Below are 15828 nucleotides of genomic sequence, written 5' to 3' on the forward strand. Positions count from 1 at the left end.
TTGATGGAGAGAGTTTTTGAGAAAATCAGCTTTATTTCAGGACAAGATCTTCAATTAATGACATATCTTTGTGAATCTACAGTCACTCCATTGATAGTATTATAGAAGTCAACCTCATCTCACTGGTTTGTGTTTTTATGTTGTAAATGTTTTAAATTCTTACTGTGATAATAAACAATCTTTGGACAGAAACCCAACTCATTGATTAGTGAATGAGCAGCTCCCTCTAGTGGCCAAAATTCAACACTACAACTGTAACAGACACTGAAGTCCTGCATTAATTACTATTATTATTATTATTATTATTTTTTGTTAAAGTACTAAAACCCAAATATATTCAATTTACTATCATTTATCAAAACAAAAAGCATCAAATCCTCACATTTGAGGAGCTGGATGACAGACCAGCAAATGTCTTTTAGTTAAATTCTCAGAACAATTAGTTTGCCGTTCACAACAGATTTGAATCTCTCATTCCTTCAATCCAATTGCACACGTCTTGGCTCATGTGTGCAAAAGACCAAAGCTTTGCTTGTTGTTAGCTGTTGGCTGCTCAGTGCTACCTTGCTCAAATAACTGGAGCGCACGGCAATAGTGTTATCAAACACTACAGCTTTTTCAGGTTTTCCAGAAATTCCTCTATTACTCCACACATTTGGTCCCTGCCTCTGTTCTTAATCTTCTCCAGAACTCTGATGCTGCTGTCACGAAAGTAAGATTGTTGTGGAATCTCTGCTGCCCTCATGTGATATTGTATTGACCCGCTGTAATCCTGTTGATCATAGCATTTATGTTTTGCATAGCTGTTGTAAATCATCTGTTTGTCTGCAGGTTCCAGATCACTCTCTAGCAGTTCCTGGTATATCTCCTCAGCTTTAGCCTGACTGTGATTTGACTTTGCGTACATGTTTGCAAGATCTAGTTTCTTTGCAAGTGAAGAATGAGGGTAAACAGAAAGCACCTCCTCATGGAGACTGATTGCTCTGTCTATTGTGCTTTGCTTTGGGTGACTGACGATAATAATTATCCATTTATAACAGAGTGCAGCACAGCTCTTCAGATAACGAACATCTGGATGTTTCTTCAGAGTTTCCTCTGCCAAATCAATGGCCTCATCAACAGATACATATTTTCTGAAAACCCAAAGTAATGTTTTCATACCACTGTAGCTGCTGACAGGATTTCTTGAAACCTTTTTAGCTAAGTCACGTGCTTCATCTTCAATACTTTCTCCTTTCATTCCACATTGCTGAAGGAAGTATACAGCGAGGTACAAGTTCCCTGGATCCTGTTGCTTGGCAATTCTCATTTTCTCCAAGATTTCAGCCTCCAGCCCTGTGTTGTTATAATTAAATCTTTTGACTAAGGCTATGTAATAGCTGGAGTTCCACTCCACCACGTCCGGCTGCATCCTGATGGCTCTCTGGAAATATTCTTCAGCCAACAGCTTTTTGTCTGGACTTAAGTTCATGAGGGTCCAGGCTTTTTCAGCGTAGATCTCTGGATGGAGCTCATCCTGGGATGGAGATGGATATTCATTCATCAGGGCGTCAACCTTTGACAGGTAAGCTTGACTCTCCTCTTGTTCTCCCAGGTGATGGTGCAGCCAAGCCAGGTTCCCGTAGTTCACCACTAACCACGGACCCTCATCTCTGCTTCTTGTCTGGCTAAATGCCTCTGCAGCCTTGTTAAACAAACTCTGGGTGTCTTTTGTGAACCCCAGCTTGTGCTGAATGTACCCCTTCAGGTTGTAAATGTGACCCAGCCAGTAGTTTCCCTCCTCGGTGCCGACGTCCTCCAGTTTGTCTCTGAGACGTAACAGTCTGGGTCTGCTGAGGTCCAGGTCCCAGGTGAAGTGGCACTGCAGGGCGTCCAGTTTGGACTCCAGTGTTGTTTGACCCTGATGACTGATGGCGAATAAAAATAAGAAATGTTAAAGGACATCATCAGTAGGTTCATACAATATGCTCTAGCATGTTTGGATAAGGACTATAACAAATGAATGAGCAAATCAAGACAGAAAGAAAGAAAAGAGTATTAAGCATCGAATAGAACAAGGATATAAAGAGTCAAGGACATAAATAAGTCTGCTTCAAAGCAGGTTGGCCTCATGGCTTTCTTGCAAACTATTCCATGACTCAGGCAGAGGAAGAAGAGTGCTGATCAGGCCGTATTGTTACGTGGTGGTGGACAGAGCACTTTGAAGTTCCTGAACCTGACCTACACATCCCCTGTGGAAGAGGCAGAGTCTGAAGACTGGGGGAAGCCTCACCCTTATCCCTGGCAAAAGAAGCTCCTTGGTTGCAAGGAAATGGGTGTGGATGAGATTCGCCATCAGATGTTGCATGCATCGTTGGGCTGTCTTGGCTGACATGCCTCTTCAGTGTTGGGTAGAGGTCAGGGACAGTGCCTGTGAAGTGGCAGACTAGGGTGGTGGTTCCCATTTTCAAAAATAGGGACCAGTGGGGGTGCTTCAGTTATTGTGGTATCACACTGCTCAGCCTTCCAGGAATGTTTGCCCCAGGGTGCTGGAAGGAAGGATCTGACTGACTGTCAAACCCCAGATATGAAAAGAGCTGTGCAGACTCCATCTTCCTCCTCCTCCTTAAACCCCCTATGTAAATACAGTGGAAACACACGTTTGGCTGGAGGTAAAGTTACTGCAATTAGTAAGCTAACGTTAGTTAGCCGGACATGCTTACATTCATAGCTTATGTTAGAGCTGATAAACACCAAGTTTAATCCATTCCCCATGTGTGTACTCTTGTGTTGCACATTTTTGAAGACCTGCAAAAAAAGTTGCTGAGTATTGCCGGTCTCAGCGTCTCCTGCACACCTCTTCAACATGTAGAGAAATGCAAAGCTCGACAGGCCTGTGGCACCCTTGTTATGGTTGCTAATCAATGAATAAAGAGTTGCTGTTTGGAGGTGGGGCTTAGCAAAGGATCAGTTGTTTTTGTGACCCATTTTTACTTTTTTAAATACAACACCATCTGTGACTGATTAGTGGACAGTCTACCTTTACTCTCTCCCTCACTCACCTGTCCACTCTGCTGTGTAAGAAAGATCTGACAATTATTTATTATTCATTTAATGTTTATTTGTACCATAGCATTTACAGTCTAAGCTAATTTGCAATCCCTGTCCATATCTGGGCCTTAAGATACAAAAGACTCAGCAACAAAAACACAAGTAACAGTGCAAAATACAAACAATGAAAAATACAGAACAATACAATATACAAACTACAAAACATAATTAACACCATAAAATAAGAGGCAGAGGATTATTCATGACTACATGACTGATTCCTCTTCAAAAACAATTTGAGTTTAAAGTGTCTAAATCAGGATCCACTTTGAGTTCCACAGGTAAATAATTCCAAATGTTAATTCTACGGGCAGAAAAAGCTGTTTGTCCAAATGAGGATTTACACAGGAGAACCTTACAATTCCCACTGGATGGTCCACATGTTACTGAGCCTGAAACTGTTAGCAGCATGAAATGGGAGACAGTCTGTGATAAGTCTAAACAAATGTAAGTGTGCTTTTGCGATCCTGCTCTCCATCTTAACACCATCTTAACATGCTTGTTAAAACTCAAAATATCAAGGCAATGGACTGCAGTAGATTTTTGAGGCACTTAAAAAAAGACAAATCAGGTTTGTTTTTTTAAAAGTTCCTAAAACTCAAAGATTCAAATTTATCTCAAGAAGAAAAGTAAATGATCTCAACTGAAGATTAGAGGCAGTGTGTTGCCTTGAAATTTTAATTGTCTCAGCTTTTTTTTTTTTTTTTTTTACAGTGAAGGAGAGACAGAAGAATGAAAGGAAGTTATAAATGAGGAAAGAACCAACTACCACTGAGGAAACACATTACAGGTTTTTATGGCTGATTCTTTCCTGTTGAGCAAAAATTAAAATACAGTAAATATGTGGAAAATAATTAATAACGAAACAAACAAAATAGATGGATTTAGTATTTTCTACCTGAATTATATTCCTGGCAGTGTGTGATGTTCAGAAAACAATCAATCTGTGACAATTATTAAAAACGTACGGACAATATCCTGCCTGAGAGGAAAGAAGGAAGAAAGAACAAGAAACATCAAAGTGAAAAAAATAAGAATAAAGAAAGAAAAGAATGAACACACTGTCATTGACTTGTAGGGTAAATTAATTATAATGATATTAATTATTTACTCCTACAATGATATGAAATGTAGAAGCAGCTACTCACTTCATCTTACAGCTGTGTCTTTGACTCCAGCTGATTTGTGCTCTTGATGCTGCTGTTGGTTCACTGGAACAACATCTGTGATATCCGTTTTCTGTGTCGCTTTAAATACTATGTGATGTTGAACAGGTGGGCCTATAACTTGTCTTAATATGGTCATAATTATTGGAAACTAACTTTTTCTTTCCATATAAAGTCAATGGAGAGATGCAAACAGACCAGACACTTCCTTTTAAGGAAGCCGGCCCTCATCCTTATCTAATGCACCACTCAGGGGTGGATGCATTGAAATATTAAAAGTTACTATTATTAAAAAAAAAAAGTGCTTCAACAAAACAACTACGCCACTATCCATCCGCGGCTGTTTTGTATTGTTGCAGATGGTGATCCTACACACATGCATACCAGAGTTAAGTGAAACTGAAATTTAAGGGTCTATAGGGAGCATCATCTCTTGCTGCATTCACTTGCACTTAGACAGTGGAGCTCTGCTTGCAAACTATAGCCACAGCTTGTCATATATTCTGTTTAAATTCCATCATCCAGTACTGAGGTGGCACCTCTAGATACAGCCCCGGTACCACTACCATTTCATGATTATTAAACTCATCATATTAACAAAAGGAATCACTTACTTGCAGGTACATAAAAGTTTTCTGTGTGCTGGGGGATATAGACATTTTACAGGTTGTAAGGGGAGGGATCATTAAGTAGGTGCACTTTATATCATGAGACACACTTCATCCCAACATTCAAACATATAATCATCATTTGTATCAGTGTAAAGACACTGGCCATATATGGGTGGTTTGCGTTTTAGATTTTTTTAAGGCTAAATTATGTTCCTGTCCAAAAGTACTTATTTCCATTTTCAGAGCTTTGATAAATATCTGTATCCTGGAAGATAAATTGTTCAGAGACAGTCACTCACATATTATATTCTACACATAACCAATAATATAAAGGTGTGAAATTTTGATTACTCTTTTTATTTACGCAAGAAAGGGACTGTAGCCAGCAAAATATTAGTATTAGTATGGAACTGACATACAGGTTAACATGCTTTATGTGAATTACGTGAATTGAACTTTATGTGACAATTACATCATCAATCGGTTTTATTTTTTGTACAGCAATGCAAATTCCATGTAGAGTGTATTATGTTCTTATGTAAACTTTGTCTCATCAAGATTTGCTGAATGTTTTAAAAGGTGTTGGGCTTTTACCACGAGAGCAACGGGAAAGTATCCCAAGCTGTCTAAAACAAACCCTTTCCAACACAGCTGGGTAGGCCGGTTTACCACAGGCAGCAGCAGATAACAGATTTTCTCCTGTGTGTCGCTGCAGTGTTAGAGGTACAGAGGGTGGCTGCATCTCAGGGCAAAGACAGGCAGGAGAGAGAAAGGCAGGCAGACGAAGAAAGAGAAAGAAGAGAAAGGGAGGAAGAAAAAGGCCAAGCAGGAAAGAGATAGAGAGGCAAAGGCTGACAGGAAATAGATAGAGGCTCAGAGCAACCAGTTTTCATTTGAGCTGCAACAATTCAACTTTCCACAAATCCCTCTGATGATCCAATGCTGCCAGTTCAAGTTAACAGTAATAATGTAAAAGCCTCTGAGCCTGTGTCTACTCCAACATCTGTAGTCTCTGGTGTTGTTATCACCTCAAACTGAAATAAGTGGTGAAGGCACAAATATGCATCACTTGTTTTTAATATCTGATAAGAGCCCAGTTAACCTCATAGGGGCAGGATTTGCTTTGTAGGCTTTGCACAACAATTCGCTGTACCCCTGTATGGTTTGTTTTTAACCCTACCTGATGATAAAGCAGCTCAAGCATTTCAGTTTTTGCAGTCCACTGTTGACTGTTTGCATTGTTGAACATTGCCAGATTGCAACATGTCTTCTATTTCAACAATGTCCAACACTGATAAAAATGCCAAAATGTCACCAGCTTGCGTGTCATTGATGTGTGCTGTGTGTCCTCTCCTGAACTTTCATTGTACAGCAGTATTTAACCCTCTGGACACTCGAGATGGGTTGGAGACTTAGTAATGTTTGTTTGTCGGTCCTCAGGGGTGCGCTATTCCAATCCAACTGTCGGACACAATATGAATTTATTGATGTGAAAGATTATTTTCCACACATCACTGTGGCTGTTAGGCTCGCAGTGAGCCAGAGCATCTTGGAAAAATGATGGCTCGATGCCAAGCATTGATAGCAGCAGTATCAGCCTCTCTAACCTAAAAAATAACATAAAGCACATTTGTTATGTATCAGCCACCACCTTCTGACTTCCGTAAAGGTTGTTGGTAAGATGCCCTGGATCCACGCAAACACATTCCAGAATCCTACGATGACTTTAATCCATTTGTTAGAACAAGTGAAACCATTCCTACTAAAGACCATTAAGGTTTCCACTTATAGAGATGTTGGTTGTCTCTGATGTTGACGTTGAGGAGGACTGTTGGGGTGCATGCAGTTACACTGCCCCAAACCAAGTAACGTGCCAGCAGATAGCTGGTGTCAACTATGAGGGCTCCACGATGGAACACAGGCCTCCACCAGGCTACAAATTTCTACAACAAACATGGGTTTGGACATCACTGTCCCTGAGGAATGGGAGGAAAGAGATCTCAGACCTTGCACATTCATACTTCCTTTGTTTTGGATTTGCAGACCAGGAGACTCCCCAGAGAAGCACAACTCCACAACTGAAGGGCACATCAGGACAAACCGTGTACTGATTATTCTTTCAGTCTCTTTGATCAAGTTTCATTGAACCAGGTTAAGTGTGACACGTGCACTTTCTCCATTGATGTATGGGAAGATAACAATCCCAAACAAACTTAAAATACACTATCAAGAAAAAAGAAATCAACACAACAGGAATATAATAAATGCCATGGTTACATGTGAGATAAAAACTGATGGGCTCATAAAACCCGAACTGATTGATGAGTCAAAACTCCTCTGATAGCTTCGGATCAGTGAAGTCTGTAGATGACGTTGACTTGTTTTTCAGGACTATTAGCCTGATGGTCTGGAAGGAGTTTGCAAAAATGGGATCTTGACAAAATTGAGAAAAAGTAATAAAAGTTGCCATTTTTGAAGTAGAGGACTACTTGAGAAAAAATACACATGAATTGAATAATTAAAATGGTGAAATAATTTTGAGTCTAGGCAGAGCCATTTTAAAGATAACTGTGGAAATGTAAACTTGACCATTACAGCGCCACTTTGGGGTCGATGAGTGTCATTTTTGCTGCCTGAGCAGTGGGAGGAATTTGCAACCCACCTGCTAATTTTGTTGAATTTTCGTTTTACAGTTTTTGCTGCACAAACACTTACAGCAGAAAAGAATATTAAGAAGAAAGAAAGAAGGTAAGAAGTAAAGAATCAGAACAAAAACATTTAAGGTCCACATCCAGGTGGACATGGTGACTATTTTGTATTGTCTGGACGGTTTCCAGTTGCCAGTCAGTGACACTGTTCTTACAACCAGTGACAGCAGGTGACACACCACACAAGGCCCTACAGTGCCCTCTCCTGGTAGGAACAATTTTCTGCACAAAATATAAACCTCACCAAAGACACCACTGATAAACAATCCTATTTTAAGGAATACTGACTGTATAAACATAAAATATTGGCATAAATAAACCTTTTGGAGAGGGATATGCACACACTAAGCAGGCAAATAAAGAGGGAAAAGAGCAAAAGAGAGAAAAATACTTTGATTTTTTTCTTTCAAAGTAACCTGAGTGTGATTTTTAGGTTTTCCTCATGTCAAGTTGCTGCTCCCACTTCAGCCACACTTCGTTGTTGTATTGTTTTTCACCATTCACCTGTTCCTCATTCCCAAATTACCTCATGTCAGTATAAACCAGTCCATCTGTAGGCTTGTGGAGTAATGGATAACATGTAACAGGTAGGTAATCCAGATACAAAAGAAAAAAAAAATTAGCAGGATTACAATGTCAAAATAAAGAATGATATACTGATATCCATGATGTTATCAGGTCATCCTGTTCATATGGACACACTGAAGGAATTTCCTGCAAACTTGGCACAACTGACAACTTGGACTCATGGATGAACGGACTCAACTCAATAATTCATACACTACAAAAAATAGAAAATACATCAAAATAAATGTTGTTGCTAATCACTGACATATCCCAGACTCTGACTGAAGTTGGTTAAAAGATTTAACCCCCCAAAAAGTGGAAAATAATATTACTATTTAATATTTTTATTGCAGTCGCTGGGATTCAAATGTGATTATTTTTTACACTGCACAAAACATATCTCTTTTGTTTCAGCTACTTTACTGTGATTGACAGGGATAATACTCCATAATGCTGTAGGAATATCACATATTCAAATTAAACATTTACAAACCTCCTATGATTGTTTATTCTGCATTGTGAGGTTATAAACTAAACCTTAGCTATAAAACAACAGGTTATACTTTTCCTTTTGGTTTCATTGGATTAGCATTTTGATTCATTTCAGCCATCCTGAGCCACAGTGTGATTTTCTTTCTTCCTCTGATTACACAGAGGCTTCTGAAAAGTTTAATTTATAAAACGTCAGTGCAAAATTTACCATGTGCATGTTTAATATTGCTTGGTACCGGTCACTTTAGTTGAGGCTATTTTCATCAAATTTGCCATATTTTATGGTGGAAATTCATGCCTCAGTATACTAATATACCAAAACCTCCCTCAAATGTTTGGGTACCTGTATAAATGTTAGTTTAAGAGATGATTCATGATTCTAAAATTCGAGCTTCCATAATGATATTGTTTATGTAAAAACATACTTAAACAGTATGGTGCTCAGTTGTGGGAATCAAAATCATGTTTAAGGTTTAGACAGCTGGACTGCAACAGTATGAAGGAGAGACGTACCGACAGATAATCAAGGATCAATAATCAGGCTAGATCACAGTCCATTTTGTCAGATAATTTTTCAGACAAATAAATTCAGCACAAGAGGTACAAGAGGCAAGGCAGATTTATTTACAAATATACAATGCATGTTTGGATGTTGCATGGCAGAGAGCTGAGGATGACTGAGGCAGTCTCACAGCCTGAGGGAAGACGCTGCTCCTTAGTCTGGGAGTACAGGAGCAAATACTTCTGCATCTCTGAACAGGCTGTGCGTTGTTCCTGTAGAATGACACACATCGTTTCAGTGGCGGTGGCACAATATGAATTAATTTATATATCAGACACATATCTACTAAAACAAAGACAACTTTCAGAGGTAAAAGGTCCACATTAAACTTACATTGGTTCTCTCCGTGTTCTGCTTGGAGAGAAGAGGCAGATCTCAGAGAGTTGAGCAGTGGCACCTTAATAAAAAGACAGTGGACAAAAGAGAAAGTGAGACATACAGGCTACTTCTCAAACCAAAACCATAATTTTTCAAAATGATACAGAAAATCTTAACATTTGGTGAGGCTTTGGCAAACTTACGAGAGGAATAGTGGAGTGGAGCACAAAGATGGTGATTACAATGATGATGATGATTGGTGCCTGTTGTGGCATCAACTGTGGAGACATACAGCACAATCCTTATAGTTTTTCTTGAACCAAAAACATTATTTCTCAAAACGATGCAGAAAATTTTAACATTTCACAGGAGAGGTGTTTAATACTTACAGGAAGAGGAGGAGGGCAGAAGCTCATAGCTGCCAGTTGTGGCAACAAGCTGCTGTGTTTGCAGCAGTGAGTACAGTGAGAGAGGAATGTGCTGGTACCTTAAAAAATGGTAGAATACAAAGAAGAAAGATGAAGTGAGAGATAGAGTCCAGTCCTTAAGATTTCTCTTAAACCAGAATGTAGAAAATCTTAACATTTCACAGGAGAGGTGTTTAAATACTTACAGGAGGAGGAGGCTGAAGGCTCACTGGACACCAGTGTCAGATGATGAGGAGCTGTAGCTGCTGTCTTTTCTGAGGCAGCAGGTTCGATGAGGGAGGTGCCTTAAAAATTAGAGTGGACAAAAGATAAAGTGAGACATACAGAAAATCTTAATTTATCAAAATGATGGAGAAAATTTTAACATTTATCATGAGAGACTTTGAGACACTTACAGCAGGAGGAGGAGGCCAGAGGCTCACAGGAGCTTGTTGATGGATACCAGTGTGAGAGAAGGTCAGCTGAGGTGTTTGTGGAGGAGCTGTAGCTTGTGTCTGTGCAGAGAAAGTGAGTATGATGAGGAAAGCCAGCCAAATCCTTAAGATGTTTCTCAAACCAAAACCATAATTTCTCAAAATGATGCAAAAATTGTTAACATTTCATAAGAGAGGCATTAAGATACTTACAAGAGGAGGAGGAAGCCAGAGGCTCAATGGTGCCTGTAGCTGGACACCAGTATCAGAGGAGGCCTTGATGTATTTTTCATGGTCAGAGGACGGCATTCAATGAGATACCTTAAGAATTAGAGTGGACAAAAGATAAAGTGAAACATACAGTCCAATCCTTTTTTTTTTCTCAAACCACAATGATGCAGAAAATCTTAACATTTCATCAGAGAGTTTTTAAAATACTTACAAGAGGAGGAGGAGGCCTGAGTATCATTGGTGCCTGTTGCTGGACACCAGTGTGAGAGGAAGCCTTGATCCATATTCCTCAAGGTCAGAGGAGATGTTTACAGAGGAGGTGTAGCTTTTGTTTTTTCAGAGGCAATCGATATGGTGAGGGAGATATTCAGGGAGGTACCTTTAAAATTGAAATAGACAAAGAAGAAAGATAAAGTGAAACATACAGTATTATCCTTCTTCAAACCAAAAAGGTTATTCCTCAAAATTAGGCAGACAACAGAACATTTTGGTTCTGACATACTTACAGGAAGAAGGGATACTGGAGTGGAGCACAGTGGAGACACCCAAGTTGTTTTTTAGCCACAGGCCAAACTGCTGTTGGTCTCCAGAAGAGCTGCAGCAGTACGATTGCAGCTGTGCAGAGGTAATGAGGAAGGAGAGGCAGGGCTTTGTCTTGACTGTAGGAGAGCATGTAGTAGGAAACTGGACGGATTGCAGTTTCTGTGGTTGATGAGGTGACAGCTGCTTTGTTCTTTGTTCTTTGTTCTTTGTTCTTTGTTCTGGCACAGAGGTAGGCCTTTGCTCATAGTTGGTCGGTGGTAGGAGGATTTGTCCGACCAAAACGCCCTCTAGGGCCTTTGTAGAGCAGGTAGGGATCTTGGAATTCTTTGAGGTAGAAGGCCTTCATACTGTCAAGGCGTCTCTAGTGCCTTGCGACCACTCCCAAGCCCGGGCATTTTTTTTTTTTTTTTTGTAGTCTATGCCTTACCAGACTACACTTTGTGAGTGAGAGCACAAGGTAACTGAGGAGTTGGTACAGGATATATCTTAGCCGAAGCCAGAAACTGACCTGGTGCTGGAGAGACTGGCGGTGGGAAATTAGAAGCCAGCTATTCATTAGACAAAATGCATTAAACCTAGCAACCCACTGGATCAGCTACTGGCTTGACTGATCACAAGGTTCCCAGGATGGTAACTGGCACACTGGGGCTGACGACCCGCAGACCAGCGACTGGCTCGGCTGGTCACTGTCTTCTGAGGATGGTCACAAACAAGCCAGGAGTAGGCACCTGTTGAAACAGCTACTGGCTTGGCTGGTCCTTAGCTTCTGAGGCTAGTTACTGACATGCTGAGGCTAACCAGATTAGGTACTAATGGTTGCCTTCTTCTCTTGTATTCATGAGAGCAGGCATCGCTTCCCTGCTCTCATGTCTGTGAAGATTCGCAGTCACCCAGGTCATGGCATTCGTAGAAAAAGTAATCTTAGGAAACTGGACTTGGTTGGGTTTTTGTAGACGTTTTGCTGACTAGTTGGTTTAACTTCTGAGGGGTTTTAACACCTGAAGGCAAATCGAAGGCATGGCCCGGCACGTTTGCTGTTTTGTGCTCGGCGGACTGGAGTAACAATCACAATCACAAAACAACTTCATTCATGGTCATTCGCTTCCTCACGCAGGAATGTAGATTAGTTAAGTGTTATTTGAACATATTTTCTATCAGCAATAAAGTGTAGATATTGAAGCTAAAAGCGTTCGTATATGTCTCACGCACACGTCACTACAATCACTTTTCATAAATGTTAAACAGCCGTACGCGCATGTGTCTTTAAAGATAATCTCACAAATAAGGAATATATATAGACATAAAGCCTAATAAATCTAAACTGACCGGCAAAGTGAGCGTGGGCGGGATCACAGCTGTCAGTTGACAGCGTGATCACAGCTGTCAGTTGACAGCGTGAGCTGCAGTGTTTGTGTCTGCGTGTTTGTTTTGATCTAGAAAAACAATGACTAAACTAAATTATGATCTATAACATACAAAACATGACTACATCACACTATATCTGACCACCGCATGGGCAATGAGGTACCGGCAAAGTGAGCGCGGGTGGGATCACAGCTGTCAGTTGACAGCGTGATCACAGCTGTCAGTTGACAGCTCGAGCAGCTGCAGTGTTTGTGTCTGTGTGTTTGTTATGATCCAGAAAAACCAACGACTAAACTAAATTATGATCTATAACATACAAAACATACAAGACACTATATCTGACTACACGAGTCCGGCCCAACCCGCAGAGAAAAAGGTTATGTGTGTGCACTTCCCACTTGCGCTTTAGATCAACGTAAGATACGGCTCTAAGACTTCACAGACATGAGAGCAAACAAGTGATGCCTGCTCTCATGAATACAACAGAAGAAAGTGACCATTAGTGCCTAATCTGGTTAGCCTTGCCATGCCAGTAACTAGCCTCGGAAGCTAAGGACCAGCTGAGCCGTTAGCTGCTTCAGCGGGTGTCTAGTCCTGACGTGCAAGAGACCATCCTCAGAAGATAATGACCAGCTGAGCCATTCATTGATCCAACGGGTTGCAAGCCTCAGTGTACTAGTTGCCATCCTGGGAAGCTAGAGACCAGTCAAGCCAGCAGCTGATCCAGTGGGTTGCTAGGTTTAATGCATTAGTTGAATGAACAGCTGGCTTCTAATTTCCCACCGCCAGCCTCTCAGCACTTGCTTATCATTGGCCAGATCAGTAGCTGGCTTTAGCCTTAATTTTTTTCCCTGTACCTTGTACTTCCTCAGTTAGGATTTAATCTATTTCTACTGGGTGCTCTCATTTCTTTCTTTTTCTTTTTTTTAAAAGAAAGTCTACCGGGCGTGTAAATAGTTAGTGGGAGTGGTAAAATTTAGGCCTACCTCTGTGCCAGATCCCTGCTCTCCTCATGACTGTGTTTACGGTCTCCTCACAACCGTCCAGCTCCATTGCTCAATGTCCTGCTCTTGGTTAGTTGTGTCAGCTGAAATTAAAAATGTATGAAATGTTAAGTCTGATGTTCAGTTGTGGGCCAGAGATATTAAGATATTCACAGTTCATACAAGCCTTGTAACTAACGTAAATGAATTAGATAATTTAAAACACATGCCAAATATTCAAGCCTACTCCACATTAAAAAAGACAATGCAGACTTCTATGAAGCTTTAACTGGAAGTATAAAAATTGACTTTCTTACCAGGTGTGCAGGAGGCCTCAGTCTCAACAGTGCTGGGTTCGAAAGAAACTCTGTTGGTCAGCACGACATGGTAGCAGGAGTAGCAAGCACGTCCAATCAGCAGGCCGATCTTTGAAGCCTTGGACCTCTGCTGCTTTTTTGCCTCTTTTGCCTGCTTTTCTCTGTCCTCCTTCTCTTTTTTGAGTGCCATTTTCTCTTCTTTTTCTTGTGTTTTTCTCTCCTCCTTCACCCTCTTGTATGCCTCCTTTGCTTCTTTCTCTTGTCTTTTTAGCTCCTCCTTCCTCCTCTTGTATGCCTCTTTTTCTTGTCGTTCTCTCTCCTTCTTCTCCCTCTTGTACGCCTCTTTTGCTTCTTTCTCTTGTTTTTTTATCTCCTTCATTCTCCTCTTGTGTGCCTCTTTCTCTTGTTGTTCTCTCTCTTTCTTCTCCCTCTTTTGTGCCTCTTTCTGCTCCTTCTCTTGTCTTTTTTTCTCCTTCACCTCCTGCTTGAACGCCTCTTTCTCGTCTCTCATTTGTTTTTTCTTTCGGGCCATCCAGTCTTTCAGGGTTTCCTCTTTTTCACCCTCGTCCCTCTGCTGGCTGTCTGATGACAGTGTCTTTGGCCTCCTCCTGGCCCAGTCCAGGACAAAGGACCGGGCCAGCCTTGTTCTTGCATCCTGTTCCCGTCGGCGTCTCTCCTCATCCTCCTGCCTTCTCTGTATCAGCTCCTCCCTTATCTTTGACCACTCCTCCTCAAAGGAAAGAAGGAGCTCGACCAGCTCTTCCTGCTCCTCTGTGATGCAAGACGCACTGATGGTAGACTTGCTGGTGTCCTCGGGAGGCAAAGGGCTCTCACCCCTTTGCCTCGGTGCCCGTGTGGTGGTGGACGGGCTGGTGTCCTCCGGAGGCAAAGGGCTCTCACCCCTTTGCCTCGGTGCCCGTGCGGAGGTGGACGGGCTGGTGTCCTCCGGAGGCAAAGGGCTCTCACCCCTTTGCCCCGGTGCCCGTGCGGAGGTGGACGGGCTGGTGTCCTCCGGAGGCAAAGGGCTCTCACCCCTTTGCCCCGGTGCCCGTGCGGTGGTGGACGGGCTGGTGTCCTCCGGAGGCAAAGGGCTCTCACCCCTTTGCCCCGGTGCCCGTGCGGTGGTGGACGGGCTGGTGTCCTCCGGAGGCAAAGCGCTCTCACCCCTTTGCCCCGGTGCCCGTGCGGTGGTGGACGGGCTGGTGTCCTCCGGAGGCAAAGGGCTCTCACCCCTTTGCCCCGGTGCCCGTGCGGTGATGGACGGGCTGGTGTCCTCCGGAGGCAAAGGGCTCTCACCCCTTTGCCCCGGTGCCCGTGCGGTGGTGGACGGGCTGGTGTCCTCCTGAGGCAAAGGGCTCTCACCCCTTTGCCTCGGTGCCCATGTGGTGGTAGATGGGCTGGTGTTGTCCCAGGACAAAGGGCTCTCACCCCTTTGCCCTGGTGCCCGTGCGGTGGTAAACGGGTTGCCATCCCATGGCAAAGGTCTGCCACCCCTTCGCCATGGTGCCCTCATGGTGGTAGATGGGCTGGTGTCATCGTCCCAAGGCAAAGGTCTGCCACCCCCTTGCCTTGGTGCCCTCACGGTGGTAGATGGGCTGATGACGTCACACGGCAAAGGTCTGCCACCCCTTTGCCAGTGTGCCTTCACCGTGGGAGATGCGCAGATGTCATCCTCTGGCAAAGGTCTGCCACCCCTTTGCCAGTGCGCTCCCACGGTGGTATAACGGTTTGAGCCTCCACGAAGCAAAGGTCTGCCACCCCTTTGTTCGTGCGCCTTGGTGGTAAGAAGGTCGAGGCCTCCAGGAGACGAAGGTCTGCCACCCCTTCCTCCAGGCTCCTCCATGATGTTAAGAGGGCTGGTGTCTCCTGGAGACCGAGGTCTCTCAATGGAATCGAATCCAGAACTCATGCTCTTAGTACTCTCGAACCGACTTTGAAGAACTGCAAACACAAACACACACTGATTATTTCACTGATAAACAGTTTGCAAACATCCTGCTTCACTATCCTCTTCCAACCTACAGTGACTGTGAA

At 42.6% G+C, this 15828-nt stretch overlaps 2 protein-coding genes and 2 long non-coding RNA genes across 4 annotated transcripts; all 4 read right to left on the reverse strand.

The window, feature by feature from the left end:
* Nucleotides 1–585: 585 nt before the first annotated feature.
* On the reverse strand, nucleotides 586–7491 carry LOC146324229 (protein IFIT1 homolog B-like). Its single transcript, XM_084723446.1, has 3 exons — nucleotides 7463–7491; nucleotides 6836–6945; nucleotides 586–1887 (listed from the first exon to the last, which is right to left on the reverse strand). The coding sequence occupies exons 1-3, from the start codon at nucleotides 7489–7491 to the stop codon at nucleotides 608–610; spliced, it is 1419 nt and encodes a 472-aa protein (XP_084579572.1). The 3' UTR covers nucleotides 586–607.
* Nucleotides 7492–9742: 2251 nt separating this feature from the next.
* LOC146324230 (uncharacterized) lies at nucleotides 9743–10226 on the reverse strand. The gene is made up of 3 exons (XR_014771197.1): nucleotides 10128–10226; nucleotides 9904–10001; nucleotides 9743–9792 (listed from the first exon to the last, which is right to left on the reverse strand). It is a non-coding gene; the product is annotated as an uncharacterized LOC146324230 (long non-coding RNA).
* A 110-nt stretch (nucleotides 10227–10336) lies between these two features.
* On the reverse strand, nucleotides 10337–10948 carry LOC146324231 (uncharacterized). The gene is made up of 3 exons (XR_014771187.1): nucleotides 10798–10948; nucleotides 10569–10676; nucleotides 10337–10436 (listed from the first exon to the last, which is right to left on the reverse strand). It is a non-coding gene; the product is annotated as an uncharacterized LOC146324231 (long non-coding RNA).
* A 1757-nt stretch (nucleotides 10949–12705) lies between these two features.
* LOC146324232 (uncharacterized) lies at nucleotides 12706–15703 on the reverse strand. Its single transcript, XM_084723453.1, has 2 exons — nucleotides 13795–15703; nucleotides 12706–13581 (listed from the first exon to the last, which is right to left on the reverse strand). Exons 1-2 carry the CDS (start codon nucleotides 15701–15703, stop codon nucleotides 13517–13519), a joined length of 1974 nt encoding a protein of 657 aa, XP_084579579.1. The 3' UTR covers nucleotides 12706–13516.
* Nucleotides 15704–15828: the final 125 nt, after the last annotated feature.

Source organism: Lutjanus erythropterus, chromosome 7 (assembly GCF_056507025.1).
Source record: "Lutjanus erythropterus isolate fLutEry1 chromosome 7, fLutEry1.hap2, whole genome shotgun sequence".
In the NCBI taxonomy this organism is placed as follows: domain Eukaryota; kingdom Metazoa; phylum Chordata; class Actinopteri; order Lutjaniformes; family Lutjanidae; genus Lutjanus; species Lutjanus erythropterus.